This window comes from Ixodes scapularis, unplaced genomic scaffold (assembly GCF_016920785.2).
Source record: "Ixodes scapularis isolate PalLabHiFi unplaced genomic scaffold, ASM1692078v2 ptg000800l_1__unscaffolded, whole genome shotgun sequence".
In the NCBI taxonomy this organism is placed as follows: domain Eukaryota; kingdom Metazoa; phylum Arthropoda; class Arachnida; order Ixodida; family Ixodidae; genus Ixodes; species Ixodes scapularis.
In genome coordinates, this window is record NW_024610039.1 from 1,056,666 (window position 1) to 1,079,811 (window position 23,146).

The following is a 23,146-nucleotide window of genomic DNA, read 5'->3' on the forward strand; positions in this document are numbered from 1 at the left end:
TTAGAATGCGCCCCATAGATTGACCCCAATCATTGCATGAGCGCTCGATCAGGACTCGCGATATTCAATAGCTCAACAATTATTCGGCTAGTGGGTTGTGACCAATACGTTCCATGCCAACAATTGACGAAGCCTAACAATGCTTGGGACTCAGCGCGGGTCTTGTGTTTCGCCATCCTCAGCGGGTGGCTGTGTTAACCATTTCCGTCATATAATTTTCTCCGGATATCGTGACCGCTTGTGCTTGCTGCGAGTTAAAAGGGAAATCGCTGCTCGTTGTTTTTTTTGTTTTTTGTTTTTAATTTGTTTTTGTGTTTATTAATGCAAAAGGAGCAACACTAGCGTGTGTTTCATATGTTGTGAAATTCAGGAATTCATTCAAAGGGGTATTTGTGCAATGTAATACAATCGTTACACAGAAACGAAACAAAGAAAAATATACTAATTGCCTCCTCTCCAGAGAGATTTTTTTTTTCTAGTTCCGGTTGCGACGATGTGCTTCTATGTTCAGGTCGCGGATGATCATTGCAACTGTACAGTCATGGCCTCCTCTATACTACCAAAGCCTGGTAGTTCGATGACAGAGCCATAAAGTGCCGGTGGTTGCAGATTCGAAGCGCGAGGATCTGGTAGCACAGAGCATCAAAGAGCCATTTTTGGTGGAACCTGGAGGTCAGCGCACAGCATTTGCAGCGGCGAGGACCTGAAAAACACTTGTTCTCTCGGGAGAAGTGTGTTTCGGCGTCTCGCCTCAGCGGGGCGCCAGCCCACGTGGATCTCTTCTCATCCGTTGTCTGCCGCTCCACCTTTTTCCTTTCGTCGGCCAATTCTGGTGGCGATCTGCCAGGATTTGTCAGTATATAGGAGGCTATGTTAAAATGGGTGACAAGATTGCAGGCACTGACCGGTCTAATCACTGCTCGCAGCTGCTGCGACCACGAGCCTGCGCTGCTCTGGATGGACGTCGGTGATGACCGGCCTGTCATGTCTGCTCTTGGTTCGGGTACTACGACAGCCTGTGACGTGAACCATGGCGAGCGGCCGGCACTCGCTCTCTCAAAAAAAAAAAAAAAGAAGCTTGGAGACATTGCGTGGAACCACCATCGACATCTGCGCTGACCGCGCGCGCATTGCAGGACAGTCGGCAGCTCTGATTGAAAGAAGTTTACGTCAGATGTACGGTTGCGGGGGTGTACCTTAGCTGGTCTACGAAATAGACCACCGGAGCGAGGTTTTATCTGTTGAACTGCTGGAAATGGAGCAGAGAAAATTCGGCGGTGTGTGCGTGGGTGTGTGGCTCTCGAGCAAGACGACGTCGTCCATCCCGATTCTGTTGTACATACAGGTTCAGTGAGCCGAGGGAGTGGTTCTGACACGTGTTGCGTGCACGTCGTGCGGAACATTCGGGAACGTGAACACTGTTGCTCTCAATTACGAATGAAAAAAAAAGAAGAAAAAAAAAAAAGAAAGACGAGAGTGAAGAGAACAAGGACATCAGTGAAGTGTGGTGTTTGTGCGCGAAACGAAGGAAATATAAAAATGAATGGTTCTCGGCCATTTTTGTTATGCGGCCGTGTTCAGCGAATGTAGCACGCTAGAATCTTTTGGTCGGTAGCGGGTGCCTAAGCTGTTAGGCGCCCTTTCTGCACCTTCGTTTTCCTTCTCCTTCGCTTTTTGTTGAATAGAGTGCCGAGATTGAAAGCGGTTGTCGGTTTCGAAATTGAGACATCCGTCTAACGATCACGTGAGACGGACAATTCGGGGCGTGTTAGGGAGGGGGGGGGGGGGGAGGTTAATGAGAAGCATTGTGTTACAGCAGAGTAGAGCTTCCACTTGTTAAAAAACACTTGCTAGTTTTTCTTTTTTTTTTGGGGGGGGGGGGGGGGTGGGGGGGATTGGTTTATTTGGAGGGGTGTCATTAATAAACTTTATCCCGAGAAATATATTGCACTAAACTTTGCTGATTATGCAAGGCGGACTCAACAAATCACCGGTGGAGGGCTTGCGGTAAACACGTTGTGCGCCCACGTCCTTTCTTGGTTTTGCTGATGTATTGTTCCACAAGAAAATCACGACTTTTAAATGAAAGAAATGGTCGAAGCGACATCAAGGACAAATATTGGTTTACTTCCGCCGCATGAACATAAATATATTTGAAGTCAATTAGTGCTGATTGTCATTATTCCATTGCTAGAACAATGTGCTTGTCGACTGTTCTTTGACGTTAACTGCGATTACCGTTGTTTTGGTTGAAAAAAAAAAACTTGAAATGATGCGGGACGAGAAAAACTGCAATCAGTTTTATTTTTGTTGAAAAAAAATCTTGAGATAATGTGAGACGCGAAAAAATTATTTTTATTTGAAGAACAGAAGTAATTGCCCATTTCTGTGCCATAATAATTATCGAACAAATAGAAACACTCTTTGCTTTGCAAGGGCTTCATGGCTGCGCACAGACTAAAGCTCCTTTGTGATGTCTAAAGACGACATGCTGAAGTTTATATAATGCTGTATTTGGCCGCATAATAATTAAGTGTCGAGCTCGTAAATTACATAGTATTGCAGACGTGGCCAAGGGTGATTACACCAATGCATTGCGAAAATGATGGCGTAAAATACTTTTGAAATGTAATGAGGCGGAAGAAAATTTAACCATCCTTTTATGACTCCGATATTGTGCTGTCAGGAGAGAGATGTCATCGTAAGAAACAATGAAGACATTTAGCAAACAGTTATCGTGTTCGGCGCATCACACTACAGACGTACTTGACGCACGCTTCGAAGCTCGTGCTCCTTGGTCACTGTATTACCCGAGCGCGCGCATAAAAGCATGCTCTAAAGGCTCAGGTAGTGCGGTAGGCGAAACACGGCAACTATTTGCTAAGGGTCCATAGTCATTGCAGTAAACGTGGTCACAATTCGTTTTTTTGCCCACTAGGAGTCTCGCAAAATTTTAATTTTTTTCGAGGGATGTGATGTCAGCTCATACGATAAGATCCCCGCTGCTTTTGTTTCGTGTATATCACGCACCATGTCAACGTTACATCGTCGCCAGAGCTTTACAATAAGAAGTTTTGTGGACGACTCTGCGCAAATTTTGTGTTTGCTAGAGTATCTAGCCAAATATTTTAAACCAGTTTTTTTTTCTTTATTTATCACTCTAGTCGAAGTGGCATCTTTCAGCTCTGTCGCTCCTACCTTGTGCCGAAGGACTTTGTGGAGATCTCCACTTGCTTGAAGTCTGCCCAGACTGCTACATCAGGGCGAAGAAGGCTACCCTGATGTGTCACTGTAGCCTACCAACTTTATCCTTCGGTGATAAATGATTATCTGACATACTGCAAGACATGTTTGTTAATACTGTTACTGAGCTGCTTCAGCACATTTGAACTGAGATAATTAAAAGTGCCCCTCAGGGTGTTCCAAGGAGAAAATCGACATGTTATTTTTGATTCTGGTTTAGACAATCTAGGACTGCATCATCTTTGAACAACAAGACGTTAGCAAAACATAAAGACATAACAATATAAAATTTAAAAAAAGACAGATATTCTTTAGCGTATAATAAATATTCTTACTCACCGAGCAAAACCAATAATCGTGCAATAGAAACACACTATACGCGCTTGGCCGCGCGTTGATATTATAAAACAAATATTTATTGAAACGTACCTGATATTTTTACTCCTTGTCACTTCAAATGCATGGAACTAATTCGGGAGTACAGCGAAATTTCTCTCTTGCTTTTACAGACTTTGTAGGAAGAACTTATAAGAAATTAGGATACGCGACTTTTCCAGACCAAGGAACACCAGCGGTAAATATCAGCGGAAAGTGGAGAAAACATTGCAGAAATATTACACAACATTTAGAAAAAAAATTTAGAAGAGCTGCTTTTAATTTTACGCATACTTGGCGGCGCGTTGCAAAAGCGTGTAGTGCATTCTGAAAATTTTAATTTGAGACGAAGCCATGAGGACAATTAAGACTTCAAGTGTCAGCCTCACCTATCTAATGGGCAGGAGTTGCAAACCAATCAAGTGCGCTTTTATTTGCCACCAGCATAAACTACTTGTGTGAACCGCCAAGATTAATCCATTTCTAGTGGTGTTTTCAATACGGCCTTAGTGGAATTAAAGGAGTATTCCGAAGATTTTTTGAGCTACCTCAACTGATTATCTTTCCAGAATCACCGGCCTTTAGCCTTTCCGGTATGCTCTTTAGTCCAATGAAATTCATAACAGTTATTATGAAATTGGCAGGTGAAAACGACGCCAAAAGCCAACCTTCAGATGTATGTCTGTGCTTTTCAGTGCTGTGACGTCAGTAGAAGGCTTGCAGGTCGTGTGGGTGGTCGACAAATATATTTCACACCCACCCGTTTCAACCTGGATAAACATCGTACCGGCGTGCGTTCGTCTATCAATAGTGCGTGATAAATGTTAAATACCCCAGGCTAGCGGTTGTACTGCACTGGCTAAATGGCTCATCTATATCTGGGAGACAAGCCGCTCGTTGAGGCAGATTAGGTCCTAGGTTGTTTAATCATGCACACACCCCAATCGTTTTTTTTTTAAATAAACTATGCCGAGCATTTGTTTCGTGCTGCTGCACAGGTGAGGAAGCGAGCTTCCAAAACATTCATTTGGCGCAATGAAACATCCTTATGACCAGTTCAGAACAAAGTTTACAGCCTAAAGAGTGAACCCCTGCCTTCTGCTGCCGTAACTTCTTTTTTTTTATTGTTTCCAGTAGAAACTAATTTTTAGAAAAGCGGTGAGGATCAACATTGTAAATTCCGTACTTACGCGAAACCATTATGGCCCAATATTTGGGTTACTATTTGGGCGACACGTGCTGGGGTGTTTACCAGATTTTGAGGCAAATCAGGGACCATGAATAAAACGCCGAAGTACCTCTATAAGCCTGTTTTACCTGCTGTGACTTTGTGGTGAACTCAATATGGCCAGTGACGCTGTGGCGGGAATCGCAACGCTTCTTTTGGCATGTTTTTTCTCCGCGCATTTTCTTTAGCTGAAATGCCCATTCTGTCAGTCGGCATCAACATTTTTTCGCTGCGTTATCAGAGAGAGATATATTTTCACGGTGATGCATTCCCGCACTGCTGCGCAAGTTTATGGCTTTGGCTTGCGTCTTACTTGAAGCAAGAGTAAGTAAACAGGCAAGCAAGGTAATATTACACATTTTCGCGAAAAAAAAAAGCGGCTAAGATGGACGAAATTAAGAAGGGGACAAACACAATGCCTGGAACTGGGCTAGCTGGTTTGCCATTCTGATGTATACTGCGCTGCAAAGTTACACTTAACAGATAAAGACGTAATCTTAACACAAAACATCTCAATTTGAGAGGTTTCGTGCTTGCCCCTTCTTTTTCCGTCGTATCCCTTTTTTTTCATGTCTTATTTGAGTTGGATTGCAACTAGCCTTGGCAACGCTGCGAAAATTACTTAAGTGTCAATAACACGAAGCAAAAAGTTTGAAACAAGCATAAATTGGGATTTCGCAGTTTCCTAGAGCTTGAATAGACACAATTTAAAATGGAGACGAACTGACAACATAAAGGCGAAACAAACTTGCACCTTAATTATTTTTATCGTTTTTATTTACATGTTTATTTTCATATTAACAAACAAGTCCATTGAACGACCAACACAGCCTTAAATTTTACTTCCGTGAAACCCCTTGAAAAGGGGCTGTCGTGGTGTATGATACATCGGATTCAGCCATGGACTCTAGTAAACACGAACAATTCGAATAATATTGAGCTTTTGGAAAGTGGAGGTGCGTACGGCTTCTTATGTGAAATGTGTTATGGTCTTTATTAAGAAAATCCAACACCTCATCATACCAAGGAAGCTGGAATTTTCACCACTTTATTGCGCAGATCGTTGTTGGATTCTCCACGTGACCCCATGGTTGGTCAAAGCGCTTCAACTGTAAAAACACCTTCATCTGTATAAGCGTTTTCGCTGCAAGTGTCTTCTTTCCATGTGAATGTCAGTTGCCCTGTGGCTGGTCAGCAAGAATGTGGCGTCTCCGGCCGCGGCGAACCGCTCTGCACTACACTTCGATTCATTGTAAAGAAATGCACGGTCAATTCTTTAAAGGGAGAGTAAGACCTGCACGCAGATTAAAGGCTCAAGGCAATGCGGCCTTCTCCGCTTTAGATCGGGTTACCCAGCAATGAACCGGGCACAAAATGTTGACAAACGCCCAGATGTTTCGCTTTCGGCACTGATTGATGGCTCCCATTTACTCGTATTCAGTCTGCGCTCCGAGTTGTAGGCAAGTGAACTATGGCCGCATTGGCTCGGGGCCGCCAGATGTTTAGGCAAGACGGAAGAACGAGCATTATAATCTGAGGTAATTTACTGCAGATAAAACAGGCCACAATAATAAAGCGCCTGTGTTAAAAGAAAACCTAATATAGCACAAAATTTGAAACATTAAAGAGATGCTGCACCAAACATTTCAGTGCTCATATTAAGTGGCCCACTATCTTTCCATGAGCCAGCAGCCGCTGGCGTCTGCTGACTTATGGAAATATAGTGCGCCATTTGTTATAGACACTGAAATGTTTGGTTCAACATCCTTTTGAGAAAATAATGTAGTTGTTTTAAGATTTGATGTGTTATAATGCTGGGTCCTACCAGTGTTCTGTAATGCCGATTGTTTTAACGGACTTTAAGCAATGCAAGAGCGTCACACAAAATTTCAGTTTTATGAAAAAGCACAAAAGAAAGCTTGGAAGCGCCAGGTTTTGAATCGGTTTTCCCCGGATTGCGAGTCCGATCCTGAACAAGCAGCGCAAACAGAACATTACTTTTCAGGCATTTTTTATGAGCATACTACCTAAATTCAGAGAAGCTCGTCTCATCCTTAGCACACACTATTGTAAAATCTTGGATAACACCGTAACACAGAATTGTGCGACTGACTCGACCAGCGCAGTCGTTCATAACAAAGCAGTATGCTCTCCGCGAAGAAATCAAGGCCGTGATTTGAGGGAATGGACATAGCTTTGGGAAGCACCCCGCCGAAGTGGGCAAAGGACGGAACAAACAAACCCGTAAAACGCCGTCGGGGAAGGTCCGGGAACCGGAACCCGTGCTTTTCTTTGTAACTCCCGCTGGCCGAAGGGATGGAAAGTGCGCGGAAGGGTGGACGAGAACAACCAGCGCAGGGGGCGGCGACGGGCGGAGACGGGGGAAGAATTGACCGGGAAAGAGAAAAAGGCAAATTAGTCTCCTTGTGCTAGAGAGGAAGAAAATGCCTTATTTGCAGGATTTTGGCATGACTTTCAGTGAAATAATGCAACAAAATCCTTTCCTAAGATGCTCGAGAAGCCATATGCGCAACACCCACGCCCACTCTTCTACAAAGTTTTCAAGGAGGGCGAGCAGGGTGGACCGCCTTCCCCTGATTGGCTGCTGCGACATGCTTCCTCGTCCGGCTTTGAAATTGTTCAACATACTCAACTTTCCGTCCGGCCGCCGGACACAAGAAAACGTCACCGTTAATGTCGCAGGCGATGTCACTTCCGGCTTTCAAAAGTTCCCGCACGACCGGTTTGCGGGCTTGCTTAAACCGCCCTTAAATCCGGTTCAATCCAGATTGGATTCTAGAATGCTGGCACTGGAAACCGCGAAGTTCTTTTCGGATCATGTAAAATCACCGACGACTTTCTGTGGTTTCTGTCAGCTGCATTCAATGTTGAATATATTTCAACTTTCTCGTACCCGCAAAAGCCGGACACCTTTTATACTTTTCATTCTCTCGAATTGTGCCATTGTGCCATTATGCTTCCTCAATGAGAAGGTCGCTCAACGAGCGTTCGAAAACACTCTAGCTTTTCTGGTCACGTCGCAGGTGATCAAGAATATAAGCACGTGATCACATTCAGCTTGGAGGTGGCAGCTCGCTCTCTCAACCATTGATGCTGAACCGCAGTCTTTCCTCCCGCAATGGGAAGACTTTTTGGTTTCCAGGACCCGCAGCCTGTAATCCGATTTAGTTTGGATCGGAGAGTGCGCGGCTTAAGCCGGGCGTCCACACCCTAATCATTCCCCTCATCACTCCCCGCGAGGGGCCTGTGCCAACTAATAATTAATTCCGCTCGAAGATTTGGAGCGCGGATCTTCCTACGGCAGATCCGCCTCACGTTGGTCATCCTTTGCTCGTAGATATTTTGCAGCGTCCGCCGCGTGGAGCGCCTTTAGCCCCGCGCAACTTGGTCTATGCAGTTCAACGGACCTTGGCGGAAGTCAGCAGAAGCGACCTATGTCATTTCATTTAACTCTCTGGTGCGTACAGTGCGTATGCGAGGCGAGGTAGCTGGACCACATGCTACTAGCAAAGGGCGCATTCTTTCCCATCAGACAGGTCACGGAGTTGGTTTGCCAATTTGTTCTAGGAGCTGAAAAGGTGCATCGTTTTGTTTTTTTCAAACCTTTCGAAGCTCCCTTTACGCTATCTACAATAAAAATATGTGCACCCAGGCCACTGCCCCAGGTGGACAGCAGCGTGCTAAGTTTAGGCAAAAATAAATTTGCACATAAAAATGAAACAAGTTTTTAAATCTCTGTAAAGCGAAATTAGAGCGCACAGCTTGAGGAGGAGGAGGAGGGGAGGGTATGCCCCTCCTCCTTCTCAGTACTCTCTCCTCCTTCTCCTTTTCTTCCTCCATTCCCTCCTCTCCCCTTCTCCCCCAATTCAGTTTCCCCGCTAAATTTAGCTGGAAAAATGACGTCAGATTCCCTGGTATCACGTCACCTATGAACAAATTAATTTTTTCCGCTAGATTTAGCGGGAAAAGTTTAGTCACATAACCTCAAAGCCAATTTGATTCCGCGCTAAATTTAGCGTGGAATGGAATTGGTGTTGAGGTCCCATCACGTCAATTTTCCCGTTATATTCAGCAAAGAACTGAATTTGCCCGCTGAATTTAGGGAGAAATAAATTTGTGTAGAGGTCACGTGACGTCGAATTTCCCACTAAATTTACTGCGATTACGCCGACACCGGCGCCGCGATACACGGAAACTGGCGCCTAAGAGCGGCGCTCTAGAAGACACAAAAAACGCGCCTTTTTTCTACATCAGTCGAAGCATGTGTTAAAAGAAATGCGAGCAATACTGTAAAACCCTTAATATTCGCGAGCCCTCAATTTTCGCGAATTTCACGAATTGAAGAATTCGCGAAATTTAAGGGCGCGCGAAAATATCGGTCCTTAAGATTTTCAATGCAGGCGTCTGGAATTCCCAAAATTTAGTGGTCCCGACTATGTCATCTGTGACCGATTCGCGAAAAATAGGGGCCGCGAAAATAAAGGGTTTTACAGTATTTGTTTTATTTGAAAAGACTGACTTTCATCGGTAAACTGTGTAAAAAAGTGTAAACGTGATATATACTACTTTATTATGCTAAAAATGTTCGCTACATACCCTAAATAATTCTCCGCATATTAACCGCCCACTTTAGGCAGTTATTATAATGGGGCAGAAGCTTATGGACGCCTCTCCCCAAAAATGCTGCCGCCTGGATTATGATTCATTCCATTACGAGGTCGTCAAGGCAGTCTGTCGCCAAAGTCGTTCTTTCCCGACCCCTAATATCTAAGACTTCCGGGGGGGGATCGGTGGCCGAGTGGTCTAGCGCACACCAGCTCGGAGCACGTGGAGCGAAAGCTCGCGCTGCAGAACCCAGGGATCCTGGGTTCGAGCCCCACCCTTGCCCGTTTCGATCTGGATGAGCATCGTACCGGCGTGCGGTCGTGTATCACTACTGCGTGATGCACGTTAAAGACCCCAGGCTAGCGGCTGTACCGCACTGGCTAAATTTCTCATCTATAGCTGGGAGACTCGTCGCCCCTGTGAGGCAGACCAAGTTCTAGGCTGTATAAACATACACACAAGCCAATTTTTTTTTATCTAGGACTTCTGTTTTTCTTTACTTCATATCACGTGACACGTATGTTGCGAGTGACGATATTGCTCACGCATTGTGATACAGGACCCTTGCGGGAACCCTCTATGGAGACGGCATGAAATAGCCTCCGGCACGTCATAAAAACTGTCTTAATCTGCGCAGGGTTTACACGACGATGTAGCTTGAACCTGTAATCCTACAGGCTGTTCGCGACACTGCCGGCCGCCATGCGATGAAGATACAAATGCTTCCGGCTCTCCTGTGTTTACCTTCCGTGTATGTGGGTGTGCGACGACTATCGGTTCCCTAGTGACTAACTGAGTGAGATTTACGCTTCAGAAAAGCCCCAGTGTCGTACTTTTCAGTTTAGTTCAGTTCAGTTTATTTTACCTCAAAGGCATTTCAAATGAAATGCATTACATGAGGGGGGATACAATGACATATACAGATGGCAAAAAAAGTGACGACAAGGTAAATAATACGAAAACGCAAAAAGAAAACAAAAGAAATACAAACTAATAGGACAGATATCAGAATATAACATGTATAAAAAATAATTAGCAGATAAACATGTTAAGGATCAACGCTTTTCAGGTGTGCCTTGCATAGTTCACGGAATGTCTTAGGGTTAGATTCACGTACTATGGATTCAGGAAGGGAATTCCAGTTAGTAACAGCGAGAGAAAATGGGGAATTTTGGAATTTATTAGTTCTGGGGAATAGAGGTTTAATTTTTAGGCTGTGGTCATGACGCAAGGAGATGTTAGGTGATGGGTTACAGTTGGTGTTTCGAAAATCAGAAGAGGAATAGTAAGTTGTGAAAAAGGACAAGACGAGCAACTTGAGATCTTTGAGATAGAGGGCATAGGTCGAGGTTGAATTTTAGTGCAGTTACGCCTGACGTTCGCGAGTAGTCGTGTGTTATAAAACGTGAGGCCTTGTTTTGCACTGATTGGAGTTTAGTAATGACATATGATTGATGAAGCCACCAAATAAAGTTGGCGTAGTCCAATTTTGATCGGACGAAAGTCATATAGGCAGTTAGTTTAACACAACGGGGAGTGGGGTATAGGTTACGTTTGAGCTGACGATGCTTTTAAGCTGACGATGCGTACCGTCGCGAGCGAAATGTCATAAGGGAAGTTACTTAGAGTATCTTGAGACGAGGTACGCAACCGACGCCGCCGAACCTGGGAGTTCGCAGAACGACGGCATTGGGAGACGGTGCTAACACTTCGATGTGCTGTCGACCGATGGCGGAAGGCGACGCACGCGAGAATGTGGCGCCGGCGCTGCGGCGCCTCAACCGACCACGACGATGGGCTATTACGGCAAGTACAAGTGCAATGGGAACGGTACTTTGACAAATAAACCTCTATTACCATATCAAGAAGGTCAAAACACACAAAAAAAAAGTGCATTACAGAGTCTCGCGTCGCTCTAAGGGAAGCATAATAAAGAGTTTCGGGAGATTGCTAAAACCAACAATCAGCTCTGCGAACTTTACAGGGAAGCTCGGCGCGTATCTTCGGTGCCTGTGGGAGGTAAGTGCCCATCGTCAATTCCTTGCCGCTAACACTGTAGTTAAACGCGTTCATGCACCTGTAGGTTTTAAGTCGTGCTCTGGTATATAGACCAGGTGGCTCGAATAGGTAGTCATGAAAATGTGTCCACGATACGTTCGGCAAATTTGTCATTTGTTTGAGAACCAAATAAGTGATTTTTCTTTGAACCGGAGGGATCAGGGGACAGCTGTGTCTATTCCGTATAAGTAGATTTCAAAAGCTACAGCAGTTAGTCCTCGGCGGTGATACTTTTAAAGTATGCGCTACTTACTGAATGTCCTCAAAAACCAGCCAAAACAACAGCTAACCGAAAGTGACATACTTCTCCCAAAAGTTCGGCCACTATTGGTTTTTGGTTACGTCCCTGTAAACCGTCTGTGTATATTAAAATAATTTTGTCACTTTTATTTCGCATTTATTGGCAGTAGGAACAAAAAGCAGCCCTGGTAGTTATGAACAACCGACACGGTGAAAGCTTCTTTGAACAAAAAGTTTGTGAAACTTCGTTGTCAAAAAAAAATGTTCTTATGCGCTGCCAAGATTGGGCTCCGGATTTTATATAGCCTGGGTGCCGATTTTTGGGGGGCAATCCTTCCATTTCTTGTTTCAGTGAGGAATAAAGCTCTGCCAACAATCATAATTTACAGGTCAGCGAACGGAAATTGCAGTTCACTATACTCCGTTTCAAACATAGCGTGCAACGCCGTCAAAGCTAGCGCGCCGGTTTACACAGCCAACCGCGCCTACGTTCGCTTCACAGAATAGTGCCGCCCCTGCAAAAAAAACAAAAAGTCGACAAATAAATGTACATCTTTGGAGCGAGTAACAGATAATGGCGTTTTGATTTCGACGAAAGATAGATTTTTTCAATAAAAAGGAAAAGATAATGTAAGCTACTTTAATTGTTTTCCATTTTCGTCCGTGCGGCAGCCGCTTCGCGTTTTGAGTTGTGCGCCTGCCAGCATCTTCCCCTGCCTCGCCGGTTTTGAGAAGATGGCGTCTAACGCAGCAAGCTCAAGTACCTCTCCTGTTCGGATTTTTTCGAAGATTCGTTGTGCGAAGATCTCGAAAGAGTGCAAGCAGGTAATCGCCAACGTGTACGCGAGTACAAGGACGCGATTCCCGGAAATGTCGGTTCGTGAAATCCTGGAGAGGGACAGTAATGACACCGGAGTGTGCGCCCGTACTGTCGCGAAGTACAAGGCGCCGTGTCTATCTGGCAAGGTGGCGTCCCCGAAGCGAAGACCTCGCAACGTAAAAGTTTCGAGCACGCGAACCTTCAAGCATGACGAGTTCACACTCAACGCCATTCGCCTGAAGGTGCATCGGAAGTACTCTGAGAGGGATATTCCTACTCTTGATAGCATACTGCAGGCTGTGAACGAAGACGACGAGATGCCCGACCTGTCGAAGACGAATTTGTAAAGGTTGCTCAAAGACATCGGCTTCGCTTTTGAGAAGAGGAAGCGGAGACTGGCCCTTATCGAGCGCAGCGACATCATTGCCCGGCGTCAGAGGTATCTGCGAGCCATCAAAAAATTCCGAAGACAGGGCAGGTACGGATCGTGCTATACGAATTTACTCATGTAGAACATATGCGCCGTCTTCGCGTCGCACATACTGTAAACGATTTATTTTTCGCGGGCTCAATATTTCGCGATTTAGATGAGAGCTGAAAATTTGGAATAATTCGCGGGTTCTAATTTTTGCGACCCGGTGGGATTTCAATGTAGATTACAATATATCTACATTTTACTGGAATTGTCAGCGGGACCTATTTTTCCCGGATTTCAGGCGATTCGCGAAATTCAGGTCACGCGAAAATAAAGTCGTTTACAGTTTTCCACTTCGACCATAATTTCAGAATTGTCAAATGTCGTCCTTGAGCTATTTGGAACAACTTACTCACCTCACGGATTGCCCTAATTGAGATACGTAGATTTCAAGAAAAGTCTAGCGCATAACTTCATTTTACATTTTCATAGTTAACTAAGTACGCAAAATTAAGCCTGACCCAGTAAATAATCTACGTCGTGTTTAGTTATTGTGATATTGGAATTAACACAGAATTTGAAATTATATAAGGTGTTTTCGTGCAGGACTATCATCTACCTTGATGAAACCTGGGTGAACGCCGGACACACCAAGCAATTCGTCTGGCAAGACAAGACTGTGAAGTCCTCACAGGACGCGTTCCTGAAGGGCTTGACGACAGGCCTGGCAGCACCGTCTGGTTAAGGAGGCCGTCTGATTCTTTTTCATGCTGGGAGCAGCGAAACAGGCTTCGTTGAAGGTGCTGCCGACTTCTTCAGGGCCAAGAAAGGCAACAATGCGGACTACCACTCCGAGATGGGTGGCACCTACTTCGAAGGGTGGTTTTCAAGCCAGCTCCTGCCCAAGATCCCGCCCAGAAGCATCATAGTGATGGACAATGCTCCATACCACAGTGTTGCTCTTGAAAAAGCACCCACGTCGCCGACTCGGAAAGCCGACATCCAGGCATGGCTCACAAAGAAAGGAATTTCATGGTCTGGGGACATGGTGAGGGCTGAACTCCTGGAGCTTTCCAAGAAGGTCAACACACCCGGCACTGTGTACCGGATCAACACTTTGGCAGCTGCCCACAACCACGAAGTCCTACGACTGCCTCCCTACCACTGTGAATTCAACCCCGCTGAGCTGGTATGGAGCAAGGCGAAGGGCTACGTGGCGAGCAAAAACAAGCTTTTTACGCTTCAAGAGGTCGAGCGGCTCCTGCCAGAAGCACTGGCATCTGTGACCCAAGAGGACTGGCGGAACTGTTGCACCCACGTTGAGCGTGTTGAAGATGAAGCGTGGGAACGGGACATCATTGTCGATAGTGAAATTGAGCCAGGGGTATTCACTGTTGGAAACACGAGTAGCTCCTCCAATGAATCTAGCCAAGATCTGAGCGGCATCGAGGAACATGAGTAACGGGCGTCGTCTATCCAACGGCGCTTGTGAGGGCCACAACAATCTGTGCAAATCGGGCTTCTTTCGATGGCTTCAAACTCCTGTGTCTCTTTCAACAGCAAAAAAAAAAAAAATCACGAGTGCAGAAGGAGTTGAGTGTCATGATTGCATGTGTACAAGGAATCCCCACGTCGGTTGCCGTTTTTCGCTCGCTATCCGTGGCAGGAAGAGTGTCAGTTGAAGCAGATAGCCGAGAAAGTCTGCAATGACGAGAATTTGTATCGTCCATCTACAGTATTTGTTTCGCCCCGTGAAACACCTTGTAATCAGCTGCGGACGTGTACTGCAGTCGTAACAGTAAACCTGTGCCTGCCAATAACGTAAATGAGACACTGAAGAAAATACCCATTTTCTATCCCTAGAATGTCACCCAGAGAAAGACCTGACTCTGTCGTGTTGCGCACCAGTATACCTGTGCTGCATTTGATTTATGTAAAATAGTATATAACTCAAATCCAAATATTTATTGTCCCAGCAAGAAAATGACAATCATCTAGGGGCGTGATTTTTTCTTTGTTGGTTGTTTACATTCTTTTCTACAATGATGCGAGGGGAGCTGTAAAATGAGGCCTCAAATGGGAGCATATCTCTAACAAACTGTGCTAGCTTTTCAATTATGTTTACAACATGAAAGACCAGGGGTTTCTCAGGAATTTAAATTAGGGGGAGGGGGGGGGGTTCTCGATGTTACGGGGAAGGGGGGCATTGAGAATAGAGGGGCCGTTCCGAATTAAGGGGATGCCTTGAGAAAAACAAGCGGGTGTAAACCTCCCTACCCCCCCCCCCCCCCTAGAGGGAGTGTGGGGAAATCACTGATAAAGACACGAGAATCAGATTTGCCCAGACCTCGCAGCAGTAACTTGTGTTGGGAAATATGTTTCCGGTATGTAATGAAGTACCTGACGGAAGAAAGATGTGGACAAAATTAAAACAGCTATTTCAAAATAAACTGTACAGGCCACAACTATTATTGATTAACGTCTTATTATAAACTTTAGGACAAGACTGCTATCAAGGCGATTTCTCATTCTAAGCTGCACGAAAAAGCAATATAACTCGGGTGTTGGAGGAAAATAACACTTGCATAGCGGCAGAGCAATGGTAGAAATGCGGCCTTTCGGCGACTAATAAATAGAAAGCAAGAAAAGAGGAATTGAAATATGCACCTCCGCAATGCGCAGAAAAATACGTCTACAAAAAATTAAAAAAAAATAAAAAGTGCGCGTCATGGGGATTTGAACTACCGCCGCCGCGACGTCGCGATCGCCAGAGCAGCGCCTTGTACCGCTCGTCCATAAAACGCGCGGAGTAATACATTGTTTGGTGTGTTTTCATGCGCACTACATCCGTAGCTTTCCCAGCGTTGCACGCGATGTTTGAAACGGAGTGTAGATACGAGCTTGTCACTAATGCATGTCAGGTTACACCTAAGAAACCGGGGTACACAGAAGTTCGCCTTTTTTATCGAAGCGACAAACATGTGCGGGTTGGACAATGATAATTGCATACTCGACCGAGAACTCACAGAGGCTGGAATAGTTCCTAGTCGAAGATACTTGTACAGCCCACATCCCCGGAAACGTGTGCCGTAGTATGCTAGCGCCATATCTTGCCGAGATAAAGCACCACTCCCCTAGAAACCCGCGTATTTGATATACAAATACAGTCATACACCGCAACGTTACGGTTTGAACAATGTTATATAATGCTAGTCCACTCTACCATGTACCGCTATTCATGATGATGACGATGATGATGCGTGCAAATCGCAGGTTCCTCAGTATAATAAGCTTTTTGATGTATTGTCACTACGGACAGTCAAGTTAATCGAAGTGTACAGTTTATTTTTGCGGATAAAAAAAAACTCTTTATGATTGTATAAATTGAATAAAATTCCTCCCCAACATTGTGGCAAATTTCTTGGTGTCTAATATATGTAATACATTTGTAGAAACATATATTTCGAAGGCACTTCACGCAATTAAGTTTTGAATAAATTGAAGTTCATACGAGCACAATTTATACATACAACAAAATACAAGAGTTGCCATTTGACTGCAGCAAAGCAAAGTTATTTAATCTGCTGTGTACATTTTGTTTTCTCTTAATATGATTTTTTAGCTAACTATGGCCAATTTACCAAATAAAGTGGATTTGTTCTCGTTTAGACGTTTACGATCATTTCAAGTATCCGGCTATATGCATCAATAGATGAGCAAAAAAAACAGCTGTTTTATGTTGAGATAAAGTTATTTTAAATGTTTATAGATGATTTTCGCAAATATAAATGTTATGTGATTATAACGAAGTGAGTTTTTTTTTAATTGCTTTAAGCACTGCGAAAAAATAAAGATTTATAAGAGAATTATTATTCCGATCATTTTAATATTCACATGCCAAAAGTAATATTTAGACACGCACTAAATGCTAACATTAACTTAATTATCTCAATCTCCTTCCATACAAACAGAAAAAAATGGGGAGAAGAACGATTTGAAACATCCGGTTTAAGATCACATTCCTCGAAGACGGTTGAAGTCCAAGATTTTGCAATAGCACCAGCTTGTACTCTGAAGCCGGACATTTTATATTTTGTAGCCTGTTGAAAACTTGGTCGATCATGAAACCTGCCCGGACAAGGCGCGCGTGCTCAAATGTGCAAAGAAGAACAAATGCCTGAAAACGACCGAACCATGTCCATTTCATGAAAAGGTTTATCAAAGATGATTCATTTTTGAGGATTTGTCACAGTAGCAGCTTGCAGTCAAAATCCCGAAATTGTGTATATCATCGCCAGTTAAGAAGTCGGCCGATCTCAAAAATGTTCTGGATGAGGTGCGTGTGCCGGAATTTTAAGTGATGAACAAAACCCTTAAAATAGTACAACCATGTCCACTTTGAAGGATTTTACTCAAAGGTGGCTCAATTTCGCTATAGTAGCAGCTTACAGTCGCGGGCCCTATATTTTATATTTATTTAGCATAAAAAGTCTAACACGACTTCAAACTGTTACAGGATGACGCGCACGTGCCCAAAGTTCGGTACGAATAGGTAAAAATGGACAACGACCCATCTTTAAGACAAGTTTTCGCAAAAAATGACCAATTTCTAAGTATTTGCGATAGTACCAGGACATCCTGGAGGTTCTCCAATGGATTTTCTGCTTTGGTTGGGAACTGAGCTGTATTAAAAATGTTCCCTGGCGAGGCGCGCGTGTCCAAATTTATGAAGATCAGCGAATGCTTGAAAACAGCCGAACCATCCCCACTTTGACACCAGTTTTCTCAAAAAAGGTTTCATTTTCTAGTATTTGCCATAATACGAGGAATTCCTCGAGGGCTATTAATTTCATATCTCCCATTTATTTGGGAACTGGATGGTTCTCAAAAAGTTCCCTGGCCTGGCGCGTGTGCCCAAATTTCAAAAGATGAACGAATGCTTAAAAACGACCTAACCATCCAAGATTTTAGACAGGTTTTCTTAAAAAGAAGTATTTGCTATAATACCAGACTGTACTCGAAGGCTTTAAATTTTATACTCTGCCATTAGTCGGGGGCTGACTTGTCCCGAAAAAGTTCCCTGGAGAGACGCGCTTGCCCAAATTTCAAACACTGAACGAATGCTTAAAAACGACCTAACCATCCCCGATTTTAGACAGGTTTTCTTAAAAAGAAGTATTTGCTATAATACTAGACTGTACTCGAAGGCTTTAAATTTCATATTCTGCCATTAGTCGGGGCTGACTTGTCCCGAAAAAGTTCCCTGGAGAGACGCGCTTGCCCACATTTCAAACGATGAACGTATGCGTAAAAACGGCCTCACCATCCCCAATTTCAGACGATGCTACTCGGTAGGCGTTGATTTTTTGATAACTTGGCATGATGGAAGGGAATGATAAAATTATCATCCGCGTTTTCTTTCGCCAGCCCTGCGACGATGCACGAGCTATAACTTTGGAGCACCAACAAATTTCCAATGCGCTGCGATTTTGTATAATTTACTGATCTTGTGGTTTTCGAGGACATTCGGAAAGATTCTAATTTGAATAATATGTTCTTTTAGTAATTAAGATTATTCAACAATTTGTATAAATTATTTAAGTTTTTTGTGACCATTAGCGCTATATATAATGTCCCCATGGCCATGGAACTTAGGTGATTATACTGCTTTCACGTAACCTTAACTGAAATTCAAAAACGAAGTGAAAAGCCTAAAATAAGCTCCCATGCATACATTATATAAATGCAATCAATTTAATACTGATGCCACTTGCAAGGCCTAGCAAGCTGCGTTCGGTCACGGAATTCTAGACTATTCGCGTTTATTAAAGGGGCAGTGTAACAATTTTCAGACTTTGGCCAATGAACTGCGGAAATAAATTTGTGTCACCCATGGAACGGAGAACAGAAAATCGTATTTTCTTGAGAGTGCTAGTTTTTATCTAAAAAAAAAATGAAACAAATCGAAAGTTAAAGTGCCTCTCAACTCTCTACGTCGCCTTCGAGTGACGTGCTCTGGGGGATCACGTGGTTTTCCCTTGGGTTCTCTCTTCAGAAAAACCAGCCGCTTCCTCCGCGATTATAGACTTTTAACGTATTAGCATCGTCGAAGGTTGCGGCGAGAGATCAACAGAAAAGACGGTTCACCACGCGGATGACGGCGAGTGTAGCAGCGGAGGGGGACTGGTTTTGTTCACTTCCGCGTATCTCCCAGAGTACGTCACACTTCAGTTCCGTATACCACCACAAGCGGCTGCAGATCGGCAAATATTTCGATTTCTTCTTTGCTATTACGCACCGGAATAGCAAAGGGGCAAGGTGACGCGTTTTAGGTCACTTGTGTTTGGATAGACTATATAAAATTACAAACCACCTATTATTTCAATACTAAAATCGTTGCACTTCCCCTTTAAAGCCGCCCTGCAATCATATTTAAGCGTCTACCTTTTTTTGCGGTTTCCACGTCTCTTGAAGTTCGGGCAAGCCAGCAGGCACGGAGAGAGTAACTAAATATAAGTGCGTCATATTTTAACCGGACGACGCGGAAACCCCCTTCGCCGACGAGGGTGACCCGCGGTACCAAAAGCGCGCAAAATATGACGTCTTTGGTCCTGGGCTTACTACTGGTCAAGGCCGCTAAAAGCTTCTTTTTAGTCGAAATACAAAACATAACTGGCGCGAACCGTTTCAGTTATTTATAAAAGTAGTTTTTGTTCAGTATTTTTGATCGGAAAGGAATCAAATGCAGTTTATAAAGTACGGAAACAAGAAATGACCCGTCGACATACCACCCGCCACCAAGCGGTGGAAAAGGCGGTGCATAATAGAAAGGAGTAGTGGGATCAGGCGCCGACACGGAAAGGTCTCGGATGTACGCGGCGGCGCCGAGGTCGTATGGACAGGGCGATCCGACCGGCTCAGAGCGTTCCGAAGGCCTTCGGCGAGAAACTTTGTCTTGCGGTTTGGTTGGTTCGCGGTATGGCAGCGCGAAGTGGCTCCTATTCTGAACTGATCCTTACCCCGTGTTTCTTGTCGTTTGTGGCCAATGAAGTGTCATGCCGAATTAGCGTTTAATCGCGCAGCAAATGCAAGGAGAGCCGCTCTGGCTGCCCGCTGCATACAGCCTATACAGAACATGCTTTAGTGGCGCCCTCTGGCGCCGTCGACATGGAGTGCGGCAGCCGTGAGCGCTCGCGAAGAGCCCACCACCCCTCCTCTAGTTCACGGCCACTCAAGTAACCAAGGACGTCACGAGGGAGGTTATTTTCTGCTTGTTTTTGTAATTTTAGTTTGCCTATAACTTTTAAAATAAAGCGATTTTCAAGAAAAAAAAAGTTTCACTAAGTTACTACGCTCAGTGCGCTCAGGTTCGGTGCTAATTAAAAACCAGTAAAAAAGTCCTCGCAGGGCCCCTTTAAGACGAAAGCCTCATATTTCTAATCGTTTAGTCGACCTTGAGAAAACGTTGGTGACACGAAACACCTAAAATACGCCAAAAGTACGTCGCCAGAGAGCGCGCTCACTTGAAAAGTTCGCTATCACCGGGATCACAGCCGACGCCACGATCCGAGTGAGTCAATGAAACGGAGCCAAAAGTGAGTCGCCAGAGAGCGCGCTGTGTTCTGAGGGTCGCTATCACGTTTACGTGAGCACTAAGGCAAATTAGAGGCAATGAAGTTAAGCATGATGGCAAACAGAATGATGGCAAACCTAATTTAGAAGAATCAAAGTGAATTAAGTAAATCATATGTCCGTCTTTAATGCATCGGCGCTTGGGCTTTCACCTTTAAGTCGTCTAAAGGATAACATAAGAATACCCTGTCACATTTTTTACTTGGGGCGTAACTTTCATCATTTCGTCCTAGTTTCTTGTTCTTACACCGAACGTTCGACACTCGAAACGTCTGGGCCGAATTTTCGCGATGCCGAACGTACACTAGATAACGGGAAACCCGCGACCTTGACGAGTCAGTTTCGCTCTTGCTTGCTCCGCCAAATCACCGCAAGCTTTTCTGCTGCCTCGACGCTCGTTCATTATTTTGTTGGGCACATGTTCGCAGACTAAACCTTCTTCTTTCAGTTCACGTGCTATCACCTCGTTTCTTTTATTCATGGAAATATCATAGTACATTCGGACGTGGTGTAGATTTAAAGTAATCAATAATTTGCATAGTTAGTTTCAGCTTAAGTCAAGACGCAGCCGACAATAGGAGCTAAATGGACTAGGGAAGCAGCGGCAAAGGCTTATATCGATTGGAGTTTTCTGTTTGTGATTGATTCAGCGATCACAGGACACGTAAATAGACATGACGAACACCATGACGGTGCGCGTTTGACGCTCTCTGATTAGTCACATCAGCTCGTGGCGTTAGTCGTGACTGGACTTTAAGGTGAAACGAAGTGAAGGTGATATTACCGCGTGCATGGCGGAGTCCGCAAAGCATGCGGCAGTCACCCAGATCTCAGAAGAATGGTGTTTAGATCTCGCTAGGCCCGGGCTCGGGCTAATAATTATTAAGGCGAAAGCCTTATATGTCTCTTCGTGTATTCGACCTTGATAAAACGCTGGCGACATGGAAGGTCCTAAAATATGCGAAACTACGTCGTCAGAGAACGCCCTGCCTTCGGAGGTTCGCCCTCAGGTTTACGTGACCACTCTGGCAAATGAAAGGCAATAAAATTAAGAAGGATGACAGGACAAATTATGAGGAATAAAATTGAAATAAGTAAATGATGTGTCATTCTTTAACGCATCGGCGCTTCGGCTTTCGCCTTCAAGTCGGCTTAGGGATAACATCAGAGGCCCTGTGACTTTTAATTATGTACTCTTCTGAAAAATCCCAGCCCATTCTCGGCTTGTATTCTGTTTTCTTGTTGAAAACATTCTTGAACGTGCTCGTCTATTACAGTACTGGTAACGCGCTGCTGCGGCTCAGTCACCATTCGGTTGAAGACGCGAAATTCGTGGTTTCTTACTTTATAAGTCTGTAGGCTCAAGTTTGTCTTATTAAACATTTATTTAGTTGTAAACTTATTCGCGCTTTTTGTTGGCGAAAGCATTACCCCAGAGGATAGTGGATTTAAAACAACGCTTAAAAATTGATGGGCATGAAAAGCATAATCTGACAATCCCCCCTTGTAGACACGTCCGATAATGAGCAACCCCTAATAATAGCATTGATTTTATGCCCTGTACTCACTTACAACATGGTTATATCTGAAGGTACGTAAATACGTCGCAATTTAAGTTAACTAAGAAACTGTAGAAATGTGTGAGGTGACTTCTGCGAAATTGTTTAGAAGTTGCGATGCTTTATCTTTGTTCGGAGTATTACCTTGATGTGGTTAAGGGCAATGATAGAGCTCGCAATACGTTGCAACCGCAAGACACTCGTTATCTCATTTTTTTATCTGGGAAGTTTCTGTTTTGTCTGTTTATTAAATCGGCACATACTGCACTTTGGCAAGAATTTGCACACGGCGTAAGTGTTAAAGCTACATACGTTACGTGGGTACAGATAAGTAAACTAGAAGCGCCTCTAACGAATTTCTCCTAATGCAAAAAAGTGCGTCTATCATGAAGGCACTCAAACTAACTAATTTCTGGCAAAGGATTTGCTTATTTCTAGTGCCTTCATTCGGGTCACTTGTTTCTTAATCCCATCTTTGCCTATAGACCCCTTTTGAAAACCGCCGGAAGGAAGCGCTGTTGGCAGTCTACGTCACAGCGAACTTTCTGTCAAACGAAAGGACAAGCACTCCCCACCATATCACCGCGTCTTGTATTTTTCAGGAAATGTTTTATGACCCATTTTTCATGTGGTTAGTTAAAAGACCGGCTAGCGAACAATTTGCTTGACATTTTGTTACTCCCGTAAAAACAACCGAATCCTTTTTATATGTTGAATAGCACCACATAATGACCTTGCAAAAGCCCCAACTTCGTGATTTTCGTACAACTTTATCTTCCTAGGAATTGAGACATCAAGAGGCTCGGAAGGCCTGCCGAAATGCGGTCACCGAAACTCTTTTGGAGGCAAAAGACGGCCTATGTTGGTGAACATTGAAAGGGTACATTTCCCTCAAGACCGGAATTAAATTTAGGGGAAACGTGTTTTTGTTGTTCCATGATTTTATATGA

The 23,146-nt window shown here is 44.2% G+C and overlaps 1 protein-coding gene across 1 annotated transcript; it reads left to right on the forward strand.

Annotated features, from left to right (window-relative positions):
- The first annotated feature begins 1,255 nt into the window (after window positions 1-1,255).
- Window positions 1,256-14,467, forward strand: LOC120844524. Its single transcript, XM_042287979.1, has 4 exons — window positions 1,256-1,350; window positions 12,940-13,068; window positions 13,612-13,740; window positions 13,825-14,467. The coding sequence occupies exons 1-4, from the start codon at window positions 1,256-1,258 to the stop codon at window positions 14,465-14,467; spliced, it is 996 nt and encodes a 331-aa protein (XP_042143913.1).
- The last annotated feature ends 8,679 nt before the right edge of the window (window positions 14,468-23,146 follow it).